Here is a 16,353-nt window from a genome sequence, read left to right as displayed (position 1 = left end):
GCTATCAGCCCTGAGTATCTGGGAGTTGCTCTTGACAGCAAAATAAACTGGAATTCGCATCTAGAGCAAGTCAAAAATGCTCTTTGGATAAGTAATAAAACTTTTGGTAGGAAATGGGGACTTAAACTTGAAATGATCCACTGGATTTATTTGACGATTGTAAGACCCAGAATGACCTATGCATCATTAGTTTGGTGGCCTAAAACCAATGAAAAATCAGCTCAGAAGAAGCTGGAGAGGCTGCAAAGACTAGCTACTCTCTCAATAGCTGGTACAATGAGCAGCACACCAAGTATTCCGAGCAAAGTCAGCAAGATTTCAGTTTACGCAATTGACAAATTTGATACCAAATTTTGTTTTCATTTTGCTGTACATTTGCTCTTCAAAAATATGTTGTTGCAGGTTTGTTTTCATTGCCTTAGCATAACATCAAATTGAATACTTATTTTGTTATCAACAGGAAAAATTGATATCAAATCGAGTTTTCAGTTTGCTCTCACTGATAGCAGAAATAGTTTTCAATGTGATGTCACAGGAAGATTTTTTTTGCTCTCAATTTTGATATTTTAACCGTTAAAAACGACCAAAACGACAGCAACCTGTGTAATCATTATCAGCGAAATCACAACATCAAACTTAGATTTCAATTTGATCTCAGACTTTGCTCGGTATGGCACTAGATGCTTCCGTTGCATAAATTAATTCAATTAGAACTGAATGGAGTGCATTAAGGATTCGACGGTCATATCACTTCCTTGAAGGTGATCTTAGAGGACATTTGAGCATCCTTAAAAAAATTCTCTTGTGATAAAAAATGAAGATTGGATGAAAGAAAAATATCACTTCATCTGGATCGCAATTTATGGAAAAATGGGGGACCAAACATTCGTCCAGGATCAATTGTCTTTTATACAGACGGCTCTAGATTGGATAATCGTGAAGGAGCAAGGGTAACAGGTCCAAGAATAAATATCTCAATATCTATTGGTTACTGACCTACCGTGCTCCAACCAGAAGTCCAAGCAATTCTTGAATGCTCTAAAATTTTCTTGCGTAGAAAGTATAGACATTCGAATATCTGCATCATGTCTGATAGCCAAGCAGCACTAAATGCTGAGAATTTTTCTGGAATTGCCCTAAAATCGTTTAAACTGTCCGGAAAATCATCCTGAAATTTCGCAGTTCGTAGAATTTATTGGACCTTCTGTGAAGTTTCAGAAATGTGTATTGAGTTAATTTAACTTCCCTGATCTTTTCTGGAAATCTTTAATATATTGAATTTCTTTTTTTTTTTTATCTAGTTCGTTTATTTGGGAGGCTCAATCGCGTTAGCTTTACGGAGCCGATAATTCATTGTTCACTGTGTGTAACAAAATTCACTTAATTCTATGTCTAGTAGGAGTTGGGCCGATTACTCGCGGCTTACTCGAGGTTAGAAGGGTACATTTTCGAAGGATAGGATCAGGGGAGGAGCTTGGGGTAGGGTTTCGTTGTCTCATCAGAGCGTTGTCGCCAGTATGAACGGTAGTGCTGTTCTAGCTTCGTCCGGAGTTCGACCGGCTATGGTGGGTGACCAGTGGGCGACGATGAGACTCATCGAGACGGGGGGACAAGACAAACAAAAACTAATAAAGAGAGACAAAAGACAAAAGGAATTAAATTCTTATACTAGACATTTGAAGAAAAACATAAACGGACTGCATATAGCAGATATCACGGGTTGCCAACACGTCTCTGATAGGAACATAGGGTTGTCTTCCTTGGGCCTCGAGGGTATTCAAAAGTCGCTCTCTGGCGGCGTCATTATCCGTACATTGCCAAACTGCGTGATCGATGTCATCGTAACCGTTTCCACACCGACAGATGTTGCTGTCCACGAGGTTTATTCTATTGAGATGAGCATCTAGCGAGTAGTGGTTGGACATAAGTCTACTCATCACGCGAATGAAGTCACGACTTAAGCCCAAACCTTTAAACCACGCTCTCGAAGAAACATTAGGAATAATTGAATGTAACCACCGTCCAAGATTTCCAGTGTCCCAATCGGTTTGCCAACTCGAAAAGGTACTCTGACGCACTAAATGGTAAAATTCATCGTGTGAAATTTGCCTGTCATACAATTCGCCTTCCTGCGCGCCCACCTTTGCGAGAGAGTCCGCCTTCTCATTGCCTGGGATTGAGCAATGTGAGGGGACCCATACAAAGGTAATCATATATGATCTTTCGACCAGCACACACATCTGCTCCCTTACCTTTGAAAGGAAATAAGATGAGTGCCTACCTTGTTTCATCGACCGAATAGCCTCAATCGAACTGAGACTATCCGAAAAGATGAAGTAATGGTCTGTGGGCATATTGGAAATCATCCCCAATGCGAAGTTGATTGCTGCCAGCTCAGCAACAAAAACGGAACAAGGTTCCTGAAGTTTGCGGAAGGCGCTAGAGTTTTCATTGAAGACACCGAAGCCAGTGGATCCATTGAGACGGGACCCGTCTGTAAAATATCTTTTCATGCAATTGACTTGTTGGTACTTTTCAGTAAAAATACGTGGGATAATAATAGGTCGAAGTTGATCGGGAATCCCATGAGTTGCTTGTTTCATGGTCAGATCATATTCAAATGAGGAACTGCGATTGGTGAAGTGAACACGGTCTGGAGTATAACAAGGAAGACACATATCTGATGATATGTAGTGGTGGTAGATTCTCATAAATCGAGATTGTGTGTTCAACCCAAGAATTTCTTCAAAATTAGCAATTATAAGTGTGTTCGTCACTCCGCATTTGATTAGTATTCTGAGAGAGAGCTCCCAGAAACGGTTCTGGAGGGGTGTTACTCCTGCCAGAACCTCGAGACTCATGTTATGCGTTGAGTGCATACAGCCTAGAGCAATACGCAGACAACGATATTGAATTCGTTCCAATTTTATTAGGTGACTTTTTCTTGCCGAGAGAAAGCAGAAAGAGCCGTACTCTAGAACAGAGAGAATTGTTGTTTTATAAAGCGTTATGAGGTCTCCCGGATGAGCACCCCACCATGTGCCGCAAATTGAACGGAGAAAGTTGATCCTCTGCTGACATTTTTGCTTCAAATACGTAATATGGGCATTCCAAGTGCACTTTGAATCAAACCAGACCCCAAGGTACTTGAAAGACAATGATTGAGTAATGTTTCTGCCCAAAAGATTAAGATGCATTTGGGCTGGGTACCGCTTTCGAGTAAACACTACCAGTTCAGTTTTCTGCGGCGAGAATTCGATCCCTAGATTCATAGCCCAAGAAGACAAGTTATCTAAGGAATTTTGCAATGGTCCTTGCAAGTCCACGGCATGTGGACCTCTTACGGAAACCACACCGTCATCTGCAAGTTGTCTTAGCGTGCATTGTTCTGCCAAACAGTTGTCGATATCTTTGACGTAAAAGTTATAAAGAAGAGGGCTGAGACATGAGCCTTGGGGCAGGCCCATGTAGCTAATTCTGGAAGTTGTCAGTTGTCCAAGGGAAAAGTTCATTTGCTTTTCTGACAACAAATTGTACAAGAAATTATTTAAAATTCCAGAAAGTCCACATCTGTGCAGATTGTCTGACAGAATTTCAATGGAAACTGAATCAAAAGCCCCCTTAATGTCCAAGAATACTGAAGCCAATTGCTCCTTGTGTGCAAAGGCCAGTTGAATATCTGTGGAAAGCAGCGCTAGACAATCGTTTGTTCCTTTGCTCTTGCGGAACCCAAATTGTGTATTTGATAGCAAGTTATTTGATTCGACCCAGTGATCGAGTCTCCGAAGGATCATTTTCTCCAACAATTTCCTAATGCACGAAAGCATAGCAATCGGACGGTATGAGTTATGGTCAGACGCTGATTTGCCAGGTTTTTTAATGGCTATTACTTTGACCTGTCTCCATTCAGGCGGTACAATGTTGTTTTCTAGCAAGGAATTGAATAAATCTAGCAAGCGTCTTTTAGCGATATCTGGGAGATTTTTCAGAAGATTGAATTTAATCATATCGCTTCCCGGTGAGGAGTTGTTCGATGAAAGAAGAGCCATAGAGAAATCCAGCATTGAGAATGGTCTATCCAGAGAGCCGCCGCTAGGAGACGCTTCTCGAAGAATATTTTGTGCTGGAACTGAGTCCGGACAGACCTTTTTAGCGAAATCGAATATCCATCGGTTGGAGTATTCTTCACTCTCATTGAAAGATGAGCGGTTACGCATGTTGCGAGCCACCCTCCACAAGGTGTTCATTGAGGTTTCTCGTGAGAGTCCCTCGACGAAATTGCGCCAATAACCGCGTTTTTTTGCTTTGATTAATTGTTTCAGCTTTGTCTCAAGCTTTGAATATTCCTCGAAGTAAGTGGAGGTTTTGTGTCTACGAAAAGCTTTGAAAGCATCAGATTTTTCTACATACAATTTTGTGCATTCTTCGTCCCAACCAGGTGTGGCTGGTCTCCTTTTAAAGGGTGCACTTGGAACTTTTCTTTTTTGTGCTTCCAGTGAGCTTTTGTAAATCAAATCGGCTAGGAATCGATATTCTTCCAATGGTGGAAGCGCATCTATTGATTCGACACCGATTGTCACCGCCGTTGCATATTTCTGCCAGTCGATGTTCCTTGTAAGATCAAATGGAACCCGAGATGGTTCTGCAGAGTGAGGGCCACACTTTATTGAAATGATGATTGGCAAATGATCGCTACCATGGGGATCATTGATAACCTTCCACTGACAATCCAATGATAGCGATCTTGAACACAAAGATAGGTCGAGTCGGCTTTCTCGAGCCGGAGGTTTTGCTATACGTGTCGCTTCACCAGTGTTCAAAATAGTCAAATTGAAATCGTCACATAAATCGTAAAAAATAGCCGCTCTATTGTCGTCATATAGATCGCCCCACCCAGTACCATGGGAGTTCATATCACCCAGAATTAATACTGGGGATGGAAGAATCGAAACTAGATTCCAGAGTTGACTACGGCTAATGGAGGTTCTTGGTGGAACGTATACTGAAGCTATGCAAAGATCTTTGTTCTTCACATTTATTTGGCAAGCAACGATTTCGACGCCGGATAGAGCAGGAAGGGAAATTTTGTAGAAAGGGTAGCACTTTTTGATCCCTAAAAGTACTCCTCCATAAGAATCGTCTCTATCCAGGCGTATAATGTTAAAATCGTGGAAGTTGAGTTCTTTATCGGAAGAAAGCCATGTTTCACAGAGAGCAAATATATCACAATCAGAATTGTGAAGTAAAAATTTGAACGAGTCTAGTTTAGGCACTAGACTACGGCAGTTCCACTGTAGCACCGTGATCATATCTTCAACCTCGTTCGACGAATTATCCATCGAAAGATATGATTGATGCAAGGAGGGGCCATGAAACAGTCAATTGCTTAAGATATGATTCTAACGTTGGAAGCAAGGCAGAAACTAAGCTTCTTAGAGGGTCTTGTATGTTGAACATGTTTAATATGAATTCCACAATGTCCGAAAAAGCTAGCAAACCTCGTTCGGACTTGGATTTCTTTTGAGAAGTTTGAGGAGCAGCTTTTTTATTTTTTTTATCTTTGTTGGGCAATGGCGGAAAATTCTTGCTGCATCCAGGGATTGGATCAACAGGAGCCTTCGGTTTTGTTTTTTCATCCCCATTACCCTGGGAATTTGGCAATCGTCTGGAGGTGACTTTAGTTTTCTTACGGCGCACTTTCGGGGAGGGGCATTTTCTTTTTGAGGAACCGTCTATTTTTGAAGGTGCGTGTACCACCGTAGAATCACCTTCATCGGATGAGTCAGAGTCCGATTCTTCAACTGACAAAACCGAAAATTGGTTTGCATCTTGGACGGCTGATGCAGCCTTCAACATTTGAGCATATGTCTGCTTGGAGCGTCCAGAGATTGAACGCTGCACTTTATCGGAGTGCTGTTTGTACATCGGGCACTCCTGCAAGGGGTGAGGATTCTCGCCACAGTAAGCGCATTTTACTGATTCTTTGTGGCAAGAATCCTCTTTGTGGTTTTCACCACATTTGCCACAACGAGTTTTGTTGCCGCAATGGCTGGCCGAGTGTCCCAGCCTTTTGCAGTTGGTACAATTATATACCCTCTGTACAAACAACCGCACCGGAAAAAAAGCACCATCAATTTTAACAAAGTTTGGGAGAACTGAACCTGCGAAAGTCACCCGGAACGAGTCTGAATGTTTATAAACTTTTTTACCGTCTAGCAAAGATGCTGAATGCAGTTGCCTTACATCCAGTATCTTCACTAGCGTGGTAGCGAATGTCGAGTTTTTAAAAGTTCCCGAGGCATGTTTCAAGTCCTCGACAGTCAGACTCGCGTCGGAGACCACGCCTTCTATCTCCACATCTCGAGAAGGGATGTAGATGTTGTACTCAACACTAAACAACTCGTGATCAGCAATTTTATTTGCCACATCATAAGTCGGTGCTTCTACACGCAGTTTGTTGAATCTTTCTTTGTGTACCAAGATTCCCGGATACTTACGCAGCAAATCTCTCGTTATGTCGAGAGTTTTCAAAGGTTTATTTTTGGGCCGAAAAAAGACAACCCATGGTCCTTTCGAAGACGGTTCATAGTATCTGGTTCGCGTAACGTAGGCATCGGAAGATGCCATAAGTGTTGCGCAAAAGCGGTGCGCAACCACTTAAGAAGGAAAAAAAAAAAAAACCTTCACTAATTAATTAATTTTAATTACTAGTAATTAAATTTTTTGCCCGACGTACGAACAAATCAAAAAGAAAAAAAAAAATCGAAACAAAAAAAAAACTTATATCTACTTGCAAAAAGTTGTCTCACTATGACCCATACTCCCCTACCAGGGGTGAGAGACAGAGTCACGCGCCACGAGGCATATTGAATTTCTTAAAAATTGTCGCTATTATTTTTTCTTTGATTTGATTTGTTTTCCGTTGAACTTGTTTTCCGTACTGGAGCATTTCTATCGGCCCAGGGACTGGGGACTCGAAACATATTTGAAGCTCTCAGAACTTTCCTGAAGTTCCCGCAATTTTCATGTTATTCATGGAACTATTTTGAAGTTCACACAACTTTCATTAAAATCTTTAAAGTCAATTGAAGTCATTTAAACAGTATACAAAACAGTCAAGTTCAAATAGTCATTTTCATATGAATATGAACAGTCATTCGGCTCATCGTTCACTGCCGCGTGAGAGTCTGAATAATTGGAAAGTAATCGATTCACTGACAGTCGAGCACTCAGTCAGTAGCTCAGTCAGTATGTTCCCTTGCTTTGAGTGACTGAGCGTACATTTTCTATGGAACCAAACATTGTAGAAAGAACGTTCTCTAGTAAAATGGTAGGAATATTATCCTAGTAATCCTTTGAAAATATAATCTAAAAAAAAAATTTTGACGAAAATTTTCGGGGTCGAAGAAAACCAGAAAAAAACATTGTCAGTGTGATGCAAATTTTTCTAATGATTTTGTTCATGCTTGAAAACTTCTTATCTTTCGCTGTTGAAAATTTCAGAGAAGTGTGTATTACTGCTTTTTTTTTTAATATGACCGCAAAACTAATAGCCCGGACATTTTTTAATCCGATTAATTTCCTCATCATTTCACTACACAACGTTATTTATACGATGCTTGGTTCAAATTTTCAAAGTACGTGTTGTCCAGAAAAATCTGATCAATTAAAAATTCGAGAAAATTAACCGCCCCGTTCATGTAATCATAAACTCAACCTGTACGTAAATTTTCATAAATTCTTAAACCCTTTGACCCAAACCTGATCGGTAGCATAAAAATCCCCTCATCCATAATGTTACTCGATTCTAGATTAGCAGATTATCCTTAACAAAAAAGCTTCAATTCTAACAAATTTCCTTTTATTTCCAACTCTTTCCAGTTTGCAAGGAGTGGCTCGTACGGGAGGACAGCGCTCTAGCGTATCAGCTTCAAAATAAAGAAAGTGAGTTATAATCCCACATACGACATACGGAAACTCAATATAGAACAAGTTTGTCTGCTTTACAGTCAACGAGCACTACAAGGGCAACAAACATCGGAATCAAATCGTCCGTCAAGACTTTCCAACTGCCCTGTCCGAGCAAATTCGTGAGAAAGAAGATGCCGAACGTCAGGCCGCCTTGTACCATCAAATGATCAACGAGCAGTATGTGGTTCTGAAGTTGACGACCACAAAACATGATCTCTTAATTAGTTTCCTTTTTCTCACCCCAGGGAAGAAATGGACGCCAAGGTAGCACGCGACATAGCCCAGCAGCTGAAACGTGAAGCCGAACTAAAGCGTAGGCTGGAAGCGGAGAAAGGTGAAATGCTAGCCCGAAAGCTTCAGGAACAGGCTGCGATCGGTGGTGGTGGTGGTAGAAAGTCTCACCGCGCGGTCGAACCTGATCTTGCTTTTCCACTGCCACCGAGAAATTATCCGAAACCTGTAGTGCAACAACAACATCAGGTACCTGCGAGACCTCCTTCCATTCATCACGCTTCGCCGTACATAGGCCACTCACCTCCGGGACCATCAGGTTCATCGGCCATCGAGCCACCGGATCTCCATTATGCATCGCTTGAACTGAACTCGCCAAAGCGACCACTTCCTCAGCCAGCGTTTCAGAATGGCCGGAACCCTTCGGCAAATATTTATCAGGAAATCTCACACAATCCGTCCTCGAACTACAACCGCTACGAGGAGGATGAAGAAGGCTACACGAACATAAATCTTCATTCACACACTCCGGAGAAGAAGCAACCGGCCTTCCCCAACAACGTTCGGAATGGTTCTACATCCGTCGACATTGTGGAAAGTATTCGGCAGTACGACATACCATACGATGGCGATTATAGCTATCAACTTCCACCTCCTCCATCGTTGAACGACATAACCGGTCACAGTCAGCGATTTAGCAACCAAAGGGGCAACCATCCTTCCGAAGCGTACAAATACAGTAGTAATGTTACAACGGAGGATGACTTCCGAAACAACTCCAACTTCAACAAGATATCTCCGGAGAAAATCGTCAGCCCTCCAACGTTGGTCGGAGCGGTTGGTGGTGCCTACGGAGGACCCAGCAGAAACTCTCGAGCGGCAGCCCTCAACTTCAACACATACGATGACGACGACTTTGATGAAGCGCTTGCACAGCCACTGCCGTCCAATCATACTCCTCAGCTGAATCAAATAGGACTGCCATCCTCGAGTCTGGATCTGGGGGTGCCATCCACCTCCGGTGCCAGTTCAAGGTATCTGAGCAACGGGAGCCACTCGCATCAGCAGCAGCATCATAATCATCATCATCATCACCATCAAAATCCGCACCTGTACCAGAATCACCATCCGCATCATGCTCAAATTCAGCAACAGCAGTTACAACATCAACAACAGCAGCAGCAACAAGCCGCTCACCATAGTCAGACAGTATCTCCTTCGCATTCCAAAAGCGGAAGCTACGACAAAGCCGATCGGATACGGGCGCTGAAGGAAATAGGACTGCCACCGGAGGAGATTCAGGAAATCGATCAGAGGCTAGAGCAGGAGTTGAAGGATGAGGTGAGTTGAATGGTGGCTTTTGCGTTTGTTTTGAATATGGAGTTCTTGCGTTTCAGTAGCTTTATGATTTTTGATCTTAGCGGGTCCGTTTCTAGTGTCATGTGATGCTTCGAAATACCATGACTAGAGGCAGACTCGTTTAGGTCCCTGATCGTTTTCTTCAGTTTGTGACCTTGAGCATTTCCTTCGTTTTGTTTCATTTATTTGTACATGATTTTTTTCCTTCTTTTAAACATCAGCAGTTCTTTCGAATAAAATTGTTTCATGATTTATTCCTACAAGTTTTTCATCCAGATTATTGCTTTCGTTTGGGCAGTTATTTTGAATGAAATTATTCTTATGAATTTTTGGAATTTTGAGATTTTTGTTCATGATTTATTCTTGGGAGTTTTTCATCTTAGAAACTGTCCTTCTTTTAAACATGAGCAGTTCTTTCGAGTGGCAGTGGGCGGAAATAGTAATAGAGCAAGAGCTATGGTTGATTAGGATCGTCGACACTCCATTTTGCTTAAATTTGTTAGGTTTACGGATGCTATTCCGTATGTTAGGCATCAAATACGTTTGGAATAAGGATGTTAGGCATAACCCAAGCAACTAAAAGTTCCGCATTCAACGATAAAACTCACTTTCAAGTTCCATGAAGTTCACATCAAGTTCCATAAAGTTCGAATAAAGTTCAGACAGAACTTTCAAGTTCCTTTAAAGTTCACATAACGTTTTGACAGAACTTTCTAGTTCCATAAAGTTCAAATAAAGCTCCGACAGAGCTTTTTTCTCAAGCAACTAAAACTTTCGCACTTTACGATAAAATCCACTTTCAAGTTCCTTAAAGTGCATGTAAAGTTCCAACAGAACTTGTTGGCTACTTTAGAAGCTCTAGAAAGCACACGAGACTCCAAAAAGGTTCGATGCGTAATCTTAGAACACTTCTTAGGAACTTCAGACAAGGTAGAAAACTGAGCAAGTTCCCAGTAGAGTCTCTTAAAATTTCCCTGCGGAAATTTTTAGCAACATGAAAGTTTCTAAAAAGGGACCTCCTCAAAGCTCATATGAAACAATCCACATAAGTTTTTATTAGTAACAAGAGTTCATGAACGTAAATATGAAATGATCAGTAGCTCAAATAAATCATTATTCTTATATTTATGCAGTGCATCAATATTCTATCAAAAGCATTAAAACATTAAAGAGCAATTAATCATTTTGTTCGACCACTTTCCACAGAGATGGCGCTGTTCCGCTGGTAGGAAGTGATAAAAATCCCCATATAGAAATTGAGAGAAGTGGAAATAATTCGCTTTCGGTGCATATTCAGTTCAAAAAAAGTGAACGACAATCTAAAGAAATAAGTCAGGGACTTTGTCGTTCACTTTTTCCCCGGAAATTATTGTTAAACAAGCTACAACTAAAAAAAAAAACGATTTTTCCCCATACAGTTTTACCTGTGTTACTACCAGTCCCCAGAGAGCCAACAAATTCAAATTTGAGAGAGAAAATTTGCTCTCACGACCTCAATCTCTCAACATGCCATGTATTTTCATGACACTCGATTTGTGATTTCCCTTTCACAGATTACAAAATAGAGTACCTGACACTACAAAACATGTCTGGTACCTCTATATACGCATTTACTTTAACATTTGAAGTCCCTCCTTTTTTACATATTCTCCGCAAAAGATACTTTCTGCCCCGCCCCATTCATAAAAATTGGCGGGAAATTCTGTGAGGGGTGAGCTGTTTTGTATTGTTTGTAAATGGATATATATATAGAGTCGGTGTATAATGAGTAACGCCAAGAGTGAAGCCAGGTCTACCTATTGAGCTGTCAAACCGGCTACCTATCGTGCAGAGTAAACAAACATTACGATGCTATGAAAGGTCCACGAAAGGTATTGTAATTAAATATAAAATAAAATTGAAGAAATGATCATAATCACCCAGTGAGCATTAAATTGGCATGGGATACGTTTGTTAATGATCAGTAATGAGAAATTTTACTATTTTTTGATAAGATAATTTGATAAAATCACTGTTATAACGATTCACTACAGCCGCTTTTTTTTTTGTTCTCGCTAGAAGTCATTTGAAGTTGATGTAGAAGTCCTCTGTTGCCAAGTGACAGAAACGGAATTCTTCGAAAACCGTGATGCGAGTTCAACTGTTTTTCTCTTGGCGTGACTCATTATACACCGACTCTAGATATATAGAGGTACCAGACATGTTTTGCACTGCAGTGTCCTCTGTGAACAATTAACGGAAAACAGATTGTGTGCACACAGTTCGAAGAAGTAGTGTAAATTACTGTTCAATATGATGCACATAAATGGAGCGTCACAAAGCATATACGCTTACATTATATATCATGTAAAGTCCTGACACATATCATGCAATGTAGCAAATATTGTATACAAAAGCCCATCTTTGTAAACAACATTGTTTGCAAGCTGGTCGGTTGCGTGAAATGAAATACAAGTCTACGTGAATGAATGTTTACATCACAATTAAAATTCAGAATTTTTATCTGTGCAGTTTCCGATACATGTCACTGCAAATAACAGCAGTGACATCTGATGGCACATGAATGCAGAAGCTTGACAAAATGATTAATTTCCTGGATTCGAACCCGTATATTCGGCATGCGATCTAAGGACGCTAACCACTGCGCCACAAGTGTGCTGGAATTAGCACTGGGCGATCTTGAAGCCAGAACCGATTCACCGATTTAATCAATCATTTTGAATCGATCTTTTTGAATCGATTCATTATTCAAAATGGCACAAAAATGTTTCATTATAACGGATCATTTAGTGTGATGATTGATATCATTTAGAAATAAATTGTGTAGTACGTTCGCAGTAAAAGTTGTGAGCGTAACATACATACATGATGAGAATTTAGTAAATGACTATTTTGATTTCATTCCACATGTGGAAGTTTTTGCTCAGGATACTTGATTAGGTGAGTGATTTAACAGGCTATAATATTCGTTTTATTGATATTGAATAAACGATTTAAAAAACGAAAGATTACATATGGCATACATTACATAAAACGATTAGATGATCGGAGTGTAAAAGTAGGTAAGTACGGAAAGTACTTAATTCAGATATCACTGAAGCCAATAGGGTAGGGACTTCGGCCTAATCGCCCATTTTGGGCCTATGGAGCAGAAAACTTCAAGTAAGTCCATGATTTCAGAGTTAACAAGTCAATTATGCGTTTGGTACGATACTTTAGCTAATAAGCTACCGAACGAAGTCAATGAGAGCGCGTGATATGAAGGTTTGCACCCATTATTCCCAAAAACAAAAGAAGCGCTCCGACCGAATCAATTTTTATCTTCATCCGATAGGCCGAAGTGAATTCATTGGCGTTTCAATGGCGTTTCAATGCGTTAGGCCGAGTTTGGCGTCAAGAAGCAGTGTTAGACTTTTGACAATATCTCAACGATTGGTTTCTCTTTATCAAATCTTAAGCGCCCATTACATATGTCAATATATTGACAAACATCGTGTTGTCAATTTTCCTTGCAATATAATCAATCTATAAATATTGACAACATTAATGACAATTCACTAAAGTGTTGATTACACAGGTCAATATATTGACAATAAATTGACATACTGACAATATTATTGAAAAGGTAATATTGATGACGATGGTTTTATGACGAGTATTGTTGAAAACTGATTTTCATTCCACTTTCTCAATATTCTTCCTGTACCCAAGAGGAGGGAGAACGTACGTCATTTAGACCGACTGACTCACAATGCACCTTCACGCATGCAGTGTTGCCATTTTGTTTAAATCTTCGTGTGTGATATAAAATGGATATCAAACTAAATAAAAAAAAGTATCCTTTTACAGTCACCAATAGTGATCACTACCCAGCCTTCGTCTATATGGATGTTCATTTGCTACAAAATCACAAGCATAATCATTTTAAAATAAAATAAATACTGTCTGCGTTTCACATGCCTACACGTAACGCAAATTAAATAATATATGCAAGTTTTTCCTTTAGGAATGTTTGCCAAAACATCAGCATAATAGTTTATATATGGGAAACTCCATACCATGAACGTGGGTTATTGAACACGAGTGATAATTCCGCGCAGTCGACAATCGATTTGATTCAATTCCATTAATTTGTTATCATGTTGTCCTGTGTATTTTCTGTGTCCTGTCAAAAAGTTACAACATTTGATATTGGCGTTGACAGAACAATCGATTAATCGACAAATATTGACAGTTTCTTATTGGCACTTTCAGTGGAGTGAAAGGATAGTACCAACCTGGGTATTGCGAACTCTGTTGGTTTAATTTTTCAAGTATGCAAAAAAAAATTGTGAAATTCTTTCAAAGATTCAAATTGTTTTGCCGAAACAGCTCCCGAAATCGTATATACATGCTGTCAAATGAATTAATTTAAAAAAAAATTACCCTAAATTTAAGTTCTTTTAACTTAATTTTGGGTAATTTTGACTTTTGCATCCCACTCTCACTTTTTGTTGTTGTTAAAAACGGAACGAGAGATTCGACTTTCTCATGACTATCGTTCAATAAGCTATTAGTGAGTATATGAGATATTCTCTAATTTCAATTCTTAAATTTAATTCTCTAAATCAATTGAACTTAATTTTGGGTAGAAAATACTCATGAGTAAGTAATTATTTTTGCCGTAGTCAAATGTAATACCCCGTTCACATTACAGCTTATATCACGTAATATAGGCTGTCTTGCAATGAGCACTCATACATAGGATTTCCAGTGAAAACTAGAACGGGATATAAACTACTATAAGCGGTTTACTCAAAATTAGCTTATTGAACGGATCATGGGAGATGAGTGAAAAGAATTTAATGTTGGGTAATTTTTCGGTTCCGTGTAGGTCCAGCAACGACGTTTCTCTTTTGACTCGCTGATCCACGTTTCTTGTGTGGGGAAATTGAGACAAGTAATATTGACTTTAATACATTGAGGTTAAAAGGCTTCAAACGTATTGCCATTGATGTTGTCAATATTCGTTAATTGATGATATTTATAGAAATGACTGTTTTTTTTGTCAATATATTCTGAGTATTGACAAAGTGAAATGAAAATCAGCTTTTCGTCAATACTTGTCATCAATCATCATCATCAATATCACCTTTTCAATAATTTTGTCAGTATGTCAATTTATTGTCAATATATTGACATGTGTAATGGGCGCTTTACGGTACGTACGGAATGGTAAATAAATTTGGAAGCCATCAGTAATAATTACATTCCATTTAGTGTTAAGCTGCGCTAGATTAAGAAAGGCTAAGTGCGGGTTGTGCTTAATAGGCCGAAAATGGGGTAGTTAACCCTACCTATTCTATGTTGGTCCATTTTTAGAGAATTGCCTCTCTAACGGAACACCATTCTTGATAAATAGTCTCGAGAAATTGGATATACATGGGAACATTCACTACGGATTTTCTCCCATGCTTGAAAAGGATCGACAAAACGTGGGAAAACAGGGTGATGCAAGAAATTGTGTAATTCTGCCGATATGCCCCCATGGCGATCCAGTTCTGACATAGCAGAGGACTAATGAACCTGAAATTTGTCATAAGAAGTGAATGTTTCTACTGAACTGTCACACTGGTTGTTTGCAGAACCCATGTTCAAGGCAAGTGATGTGCAAATCGAATGAAAAGGATCGATCCAGTCGATTTTTATCGTGTTTAAGATCAATTCAAAAATCGATTAATCGAACCAAAGAATCGATCTTTTGTGTTTCGATCCAAGATCGCCCACGGCTAGCTGGTATACCATGCGGGCGAACACCAATTTAAAATCCATCAAGGATTCCCAAGTAACAATTCAGCAGCTACTTGGCATCCACTCTGATTTATGATTGTTTTATAATGGAAATGAACAATCCATTTAGTTTAAATGCAGTATTTCAAAGTGTAAAACATTCCTGGTTAGTAATTCAGCTTATTACTGTTTTAAAAATAAATTTAAAGCAGCTCTCAATACCTCCATAAAACTGTTCTGTAAATCAATCATAAACTTCATTAGCAATTGTTTATTAATGCCTTGATAAAATACTCTATAAAGTTGTTCTGTCATTATCAAAGCAACCATAAAACAATTAGGTTTTAAATGAGAGCAAAAAGCATATACTGTTGCTGTTTCGACTTGTTAAAATGTACCATAAAATCCCCAATTACTATGTTTCCTAATTGAACTCAAAAGTTGGATCCTCATAGTGAATAAAAGCAATATTTATGACAAGGAAATCTCGAAGAGTAGACGAAGTAGGATTAAAAATTCAAGCGATGTTAATGACCGAAGGGAAGTCAATATCAGCAACGACTGAGCATCTGGCGTTTGCATCACGTTCTGACCGGTGTGGACCGTCTCCTTTATGAAACAGTCTAAAAACAAACCAACCTTCTCCAGATCGGACGAACGAAATAATTTGCATTTGTACCTACAGCAAATCGTTGAAACTGTCAGTAAGTGGAGATTAGCTGGTTTCCGATTCATAGCAGTAATTTTATTCAGCGAAAGGTTCGAAATTTCATTCAAACCTACCTAATTTCAACTGCATGGTTTGATGGTGCACGGGAATCATCCGGAAGTAGAGGATATTTTACGGGAACGATTGAGCTTCCAGCTGTTGTTGCTGCGATATATGCAAAATGTTGCAAAACAGTTCCGCACACTTCCTTAGTAACTGCTTCCAATTCAGCGGGAGAAAATCCCCTGGAAGAACGCTGAAGTAAAACCTCGTTGCAATGATCGAACAACGCAACTATCGAAAGATAAACAAAC

The 16,353-nt window shown here is 39.5% G+C and overlaps 1 protein-coding gene across 2 annotated transcripts in view; it reads left to right on the top strand.

Moving 5' to 3' along the window:
- Positions 1-16,353, top strand: part of LOC135702869 (uncharacterized) — a 54,142-nt gene that overhangs the window by 22,135 nt on the left and 15,654 nt on the right. For both annotated transcript variants that reach the window (XM_065223915.1, XM_065223914.1), the window contains exons 2-4: positions 7,882-7,944; positions 8,010-8,148; positions 8,217-9,543. In XM_065223915.1, coding sequence (XP_065079987.1) covers positions 7,882-7,944; positions 8,010-8,148; positions 8,217-9,543 — 1,529 coding nt within the window. The remainder of the gene's footprint in view (positions 1-7,881; positions 7,945-8,009; positions 8,149-8,216; positions 9,544-16,353) is intronic.

The sequence above is a fragment of the Ochlerotatus camptorhynchus genome, unplaced genomic scaffold (assembly GCF_037179485.1).
Source record: "Ochlerotatus camptorhynchus isolate MF236.1 unplaced genomic scaffold, CSIRO-AGI_Acam_v1.1 ptg000202l, whole genome shotgun sequence".
Lineage (NCBI taxonomy): Eukaryota > Metazoa > Arthropoda > Insecta > Diptera > Culicidae > Ochlerotatus > Ochlerotatus camptorhynchus.
Note: the sequence above shows the minus strand (reverse complement) of the source record. Positions and strands in the feature narration are given on the sequence as shown.